Here is a 6,415-nt window from a genome sequence, read left to right on the forward strand (position 1 = left end):
GGCAGGCGCTTTTGCCGCTGAGCTAAATCCCCAGCCCCAGCTAAATCCCCAGCCCCACTGTGGACTTTTCTACAGAGAGGTTATGGCTTATATCTAGGTGTCTCCCAAGCACCTCATGTGCTCATAGGCAGGGCTTTTGGAAGGTGACTGGACTATGAAGGCTTATAGCTGACTTGCTTTTAGGAGGTGGGATTTGGAAGAAGTGGGTTGCTGGGGTCCTAGCCTGGAAGACTTTATCTCCCTCTCCAGCTCCTTTCTTCACTCTCTGCATCCTGGATGAGCAGCTTTCCTTTGCCACACCCTTCTGCCTTGGAGATAGCCAGTTTTGGACTGAAACATGAGCCAAAATAAACCTCTCCTTTAATTTGTGAATGTTGAGTTATTTTCTCACAGCAGTGAGGAAAGTGACTAAAACAGAAGGTACAGGAACAAGAGGGTACAAGGAAGTAACCTGGATCCACAAATGCAGTTCAAGCAGAAAAGGGCAAACAGGGAGTAAAAAAATCCCTAGACTATTTGGAGACATTAGATAACTGTTTGAAGCCATAAATGAAGGTAGAGAACTTGAACAATTGTGATTGGGAGTGGTATATATGGTGGAGATGAATAATTAAAAATATTAATAAGATCATGTGAAATGAGGCTTTAGACAAAGGAGTGAAAATAAGTAAAAATTGTAAATTTGTATGATGAGATAGAGAACGGACAAAAAGAAAAATGGACATACACCTTTAACACTTTATCACTGGCTACTTTCCCATTGACAAATGAAGCTTTTGAAAGATTTTTAAACCATTCACATAAAAGTATTTGCAGCCAGGCACAGTGGCACTTGCCTTAGTTCCAGCTACTAAAGGAAGCTCAGGCAGGCGGATCACTTGAGCCCAGACCTTTGAGATCAGCTTAGGCAACACAGGGAGACCCCCACCTCTTAAAACAACAAAAAGTAATTGCAGGATTTATTACACCTGAGATAAATATGAATTCCACTGTGAGTGATGTCCTGCACTTAAACCCCAGTACAGCACAATTAAAAAAAAAAAAAAAAAACAATAAACATTTAGAACTGTGCAGAGTAGAGCCTTGACCTTGGTACTCAGAGTACTCTGGAATTGAGAAGTCTTATGATTGTATAGAGGGGTCAAAATATATGTCAAATAATAGTTGCTTTTATAAAAATGACCTCTAGGTTGAAAATTAGCTACAGAGTCAAAAAAAAAAAATAGGTATTAGTTTTTTTTTGGTTTTTTCTCTGGTACCAGGAACGGAACTCACGACCTTGCGCTTGCCAGGCAGGCGCTTTGCCACTGAGCTAAATCCCCAGCCCCAGGTATTAGTTATTAAAGACTAACTGGAAAAAGACACTTTTCTTGGGTAATTTATTCATCCTTTACTCATTCAACAAATATTTCTTAGTGTATAATATGTGCCGGGTCCTAGTGATGAAGTAGTGAGTAAGAAACCATGAATGCTGCTTTCTAGGGGTTTTATAATCTAAAGAGGAGATTAAATAAGTAATTACAAAACAACATGGTAGCATTGTTATAAGTAAGGGAAATGGGTGAAGGACATTATGGCAGCATGTACAGGAGCATCAATCTAATCCAGTCTAGATGTCCTAGACTGGATGTCCAAGCTACGATCTAAAGGTTGAATAGGAGTTTGCCAAGAGAAAGATGGGAAGGGATATGAGGGAAAGATGTCTAAAAAGAGAGACGAGTCATTACCTTCTTTCATACATTTTCTCAAATTTACACACAATACCAGATTTTAATCCCAAATTACATACCTAAACTGAAGGAAGTTGTAATTTGAGATTAAAATCTGGTATTGTGTGCAAATTTGAGAAAATGTGCAGTTTTCTGGAACTAAGGCAAGTGGAAATCTGGTGGCATGATAGCAAGAGCAGGTTTGGGAACTAACAGAAGTTTAGAAGTCTAATGTGAAGTGAGGATAAGGTGAAAACCAAGGTTGAAGAGCTCGATGCCAGGGTCCAACCTAAGGGATCCTATAAACTGTATTAAAGAGCTGGAGCTTCTCCTGTGGCATGGTGAACAACTGCTACACTAAGACCATTGTCTGAGGCTGACAAGTTTTGATATGTGACCTTCGATTCCTGATTTCATTTCAAATAAATCTGTCAACACACACACAAAAATGTGTGTGGGGGGTTGTTTTGAAAGTATGTAACTGCATCTAATGAAGAGCTTTTTATTTATTTATTTTTTTGGTACTGGGAATCAAACCAGGACCTTGTGCTTGCCAGGCAGGCACTTGTTGCTGAGCTATATTCCTAGCCAGTGAGAAGAGCTTCTTATTAAATTAATAAGAAGTACTTATTAGGCTTCCACTATGGACCAACAATTGATGTAGACACTAGGGAATACAGGACAGAAAAGATAACATTTTTGATTTTATGGTGTCTATAGATAACAAACAGAAACACACAAATAACCCTGATAAATGTGAAAAAAAAAAAAAAATTAAACAGGAAATGAGAAAGAAGGTGGCCAGAATGAAAGGCCACTTTTGTTGAGGATAAGAGGTCAAGTAAAGCCTCCCTGAAGTGACATTTTTACTGATACTTAAGTGATGATACAATAGCCACATAAATACACATAAATAGCCAAATAAATGGGCAGAAAACATTTGAGGCAAAGAAATCTTTGGGTTTTAGTTCTGAGCAGGTTAGATAGTTAAACTTAGTATTTCATGTGAATATATGTATGAAAGTTAAAGTATATGAAACTAAGTCACAAAAGATTAGAAAGCAACTTCCTCGGTTCAACTTTTCAGTTATACCCGTGTTAAAAATCTTATAAGCTGCAATGCAATGGCAACTTTTTATAATATTCTTAGTTTAATTCTAAATGAAAAAAATGCAGTTTAAATATTAATTTTCTTGAATTAGTACTAAGGCTAGAAACAACTCTGTATTGTACTGTCATAGGGGTTTTAGAAAGCCTTGAACAAGTTTTAAGACAGCTACATGTCCAGATTTTTGTATACCAAAATATTTGAATATTATGTTATCCATGAAAACAGTAGAAATCACACAAAAGATAGTACACTTAAAACATGGAAAAAGGTATGGTATTAGAGCGCTGGGCCTATGAACGGTTTTCCTTTGCCTCATTTTTAAATGTGGTTAAAGAAGTTTTTCAAGAGCAAGGTCAGGGCTCTACTGTACAGACAGAAGCACGAGGATGAAGCTGCACAAAAACATCAAAACCCAAAAATTTAGCTTACTTTATGCCCTCAAAAAGAATTATTTCTTTCATTTGCCATTTGTAAGAAAGAACAACTAAGAATATTTTAAATTATTGTGTACATTGGTGGCGGCAGCCAATAATTAGGTAGTCGGAGCTTCTACAAATGGTAACAGACGGCCAACAATTATTTGAGTGCTTGCAGTTTCTTGGAACCGAGTATACAGGTACGGACAATACAGGATCTTAAAAAAAAAACAAAAAACCTTATAAATACTTAAATATCACCGCTATGGTAAGAGCCACAGGAAAAATTAGACCAACAACGAATGACGTAAAAGCAAGAGGGTCACTAGATGAAGGTTCTAGAGGGCAGGGAAAGTGTCTTATGTATGTGTGTACTCCAGAGCTTTATAAAACTAAGAAGAAACGAGATTCGGGTGAGTAGCAAGCAGATAAAGGGAGAGGTGTCAGTGCAGACACGAAACCGCAATACTTTAAGCGAGGGCGGCAAATACTTCTCTGCTTTCAGACTCAATATCTGACAGGAACAGCAAAAACCACACGTGTCCCCAGTTTTCAGCCCTGATTGGCGCACCGCACACCCGCGCCCGGAACCCCACTTTCCGCAACCTCTGGGTCAGCGACACAGTCCGGAAGCTTTGGGGAGCTTTAGGGATCGCTCGCTCCCCTTTCCGCGCCCAGCCTCTGGACCCCGAGGCCGGCTGACCCCTCTCACACGTGAACTGTGAAGGCCATCGCAACACCCACGGCCGAAAGCCAGCCTCAGACAACCGGGGCGGAGGGAAGCGGACGCAGCGGATCCCACCTTGTCTGTGCGCTCCGGAGACCCGTGCGGAGAGCGCGAGCCGCGAGACAGAAGCGAAACCTCGGCCAGGCCGCGGCGCTGAGGCCCCAGAGCGCGATTCCGGGAGACCCGAGAGTTCGGGGAGGGCGTAGGTGACTCACCTGGGAGGTAATCATGATGCTGGAATCGATGAGGAAACTCATGGTGAAGTTTAGGGAGGGCTGGAGCCTTCACTACCCAAAGCCATCCCACGCTGCGGCCGCCAGCCCATCACTCTCAGGTAGCCTCCGCCCGAATCAGCGACCTAGACTGTCGCTCTACAACTTGACGCTATCTTGACGCCATCAAGCTGCGCCCCAGACAGCCAATCAGCGCTGGCATCCCCTGTTTCCCGCCTCGGGCTAGGAGTGGGCGGGGCGGCATTGGGCCAGGTAGCCTAGGCTGAGAGGGACCGGGCTATCTAATTGCGGACTGAAAATCCAAAAGCAAATGTAGTGCGAGGTAGCATTTCTATTCCCGAGGTCAAAAGAGGTGAGGTCTGAGACTGAACGTCTTATTTTCAGTGGTAAATCCCCTAAATGTAATGATCATAATAATAAGATGACGTTTAACAATTATTGAGCTGGGGATTGTACAAGGCGTAGGTTAGATCCCCAACACAGCACAAACAAACAAACAACAAAACAAAAACAAAAAACCCCCAAAGTAACAAATTATTATTCTAATGATTTAGGGTATAGTCAAATGTAATCTTAAGTATTAGAGCTTTTACTTGGTTCTACAAACAACATGCAGGTAAGAGAAGAGTGGACAGGTAAGTGATATTTTTGGCAAATACAGCTAACCAAGTAAATATCTGCTGCGACAAAAACAAAAACAAAAACATCTTATCTATATAGCGGGACAGTTGGTGGTGGGACAGAAGGCTGGAATGACAAACTCCTCAGTGCAATAAACGATTATTTATCATGGCATATTTCAACAGACCTGTCCTGAGACCCTCATAATACCACAGAAGCAGAATTGTTTGCGTGAAATGAGACTTGTTTCTAAGAAAATAACCTAAATAAGCCCTCTGGCTTCACTTGCTCTTAGGCAATTTAAAATGACTAGTTTTGGAGGTCACACAGCTGGGCAATACATACTAGTTTCCCACTAGCTTTGCTGTAGATGGCACCTCTGATGTGTGGACTATAAAAACAGTTGCCTGGGTTACTTTGGAGGGTCCCGAAGCCTGCTTTTGCTGAAAACTCTGACACTTCACTTGGACCTACCAATATTCCAGGTGACTAAAATGGGATTAAAGGCTTGGCCTTTCTGTCTTCATATTGTGCCCATCCCCTTTACTGTATTAACTTGAGTCAGATTCTACTCAACTCTGCACATAGACCTGTTGATCATTTAACAAATGTTTTGTCAACCCATGATACAAGTTTAATTTGGCCTGTTGTCCCTTGGAGCTGCTATATGTTTCTTCTACTTCACTCTTGTGATTTCTCAGCAACTCAAACACTGAAAGGCCTCCAACCTTATTAATCCCAGAATGTTTATGCAAAATGATGACCTCAGCTGCAAAGGCAACTCAACAGTTCCTGAGTGGAGTCAACCACCTGTTGGGGCACTAAGTACAAGGCCAGAATATTTGTGCAGCATAATGGTGCCAGATGCACGAACATTGGACAACTTGTAGGACAAGTGGACTGTAACCACCTGGTGGTCTGTGTCTCTCACAAGAAAAAATGTCTTTTGAAACCATGTCCCTAGCCAGTGAAAATCACCTGACTAGCTTACTCCAGCAAACTGATAAAAACATGCTCCTCTCTTTGTTCTAGCAGCAGCAGCTTTCTTACTCTCTTGACTAACTTCTTACTCTCTTCAGCCCTGATTTAGCTGGGGCCCCCTTTCCCCTCCCCACAATAAAGCTTGAGTGCAAGCTTGTGACATTTGGCCCAGTGTCATTTCTAATGTCTGCAACTCAAAAGATTCTATTGTCTGGTATCATGTAGTAAGAGAATGATCTCACTCTCCTCTACCAGTCAGACCACAGATATAGTGCTGTGTTTTTGTATTACACTTTCAAGAGCTTCAAGGGCTGAGAGTGTAGTTCAGCAGAGGAGCCATGTGTAGCATATGGAGGCCCTGAATTCATCCTGAGCCCTGAAAAAAAATAGACACACATAGGCATATGGCCTCAAGAGTTATTTGTAGGGCAAAGGATTAGAAGTTAAATGAAGATTTTAATTCAAAAGAAGGAGCAACTCTTTAGAGTCTGAAGATGGGTTAGTTTTTTTTTCACTTTTTTTTTTTTTTATTTTAAGGATAAAAGGAGGGAAACATTAACAGACATACAACATTTTACAACATATCACAAGCACAATACAGACAATACAGAGTTCCA

General features: G+C 41.3%; 1 protein-coding gene across 3 annotated transcripts in view; it reads right to left on the bottom strand.

Annotated features, from left to right (window-relative positions):
• Gpr89a (G protein-coupled receptor 89A) overlaps positions 1-4,341 on the bottom strand; it is a 56,372-nt gene extending 52,031 nt beyond the window's left edge. For 2 of the 3 annotated variants that reach the window (XM_005413450.2, XM_005413448.2), the window contains exon 1: positions 4,179-4,341. In XM_005413450.2, coding sequence (XP_005413507.1) covers positions 4,179-4,220 — 42 coding nt within the window. In that variant the 5' untranslated portion in view covers positions 4,221-4,341. The remainder of the gene's footprint in view (positions 1-4,178) is intronic. The other variant, XM_005413449.2, reaches the window with a different exon arrangement.
• Between the last annotated feature and the right edge of the window lie 2,074 nt (positions 4,342-6,415).

This window comes from Chinchilla lanigera, unplaced genomic scaffold (genome assembly GCF_000276665.1).
Source record: "Chinchilla lanigera isolate Chin_1 unplaced genomic scaffold, ChiLan1.0 scaffold00167, whole genome shotgun sequence".
Classification (NCBI taxonomy): domain Eukaryota; kingdom Metazoa; phylum Chordata; class Mammalia; order Rodentia; family Chinchillidae; genus Chinchilla; species Chinchilla lanigera.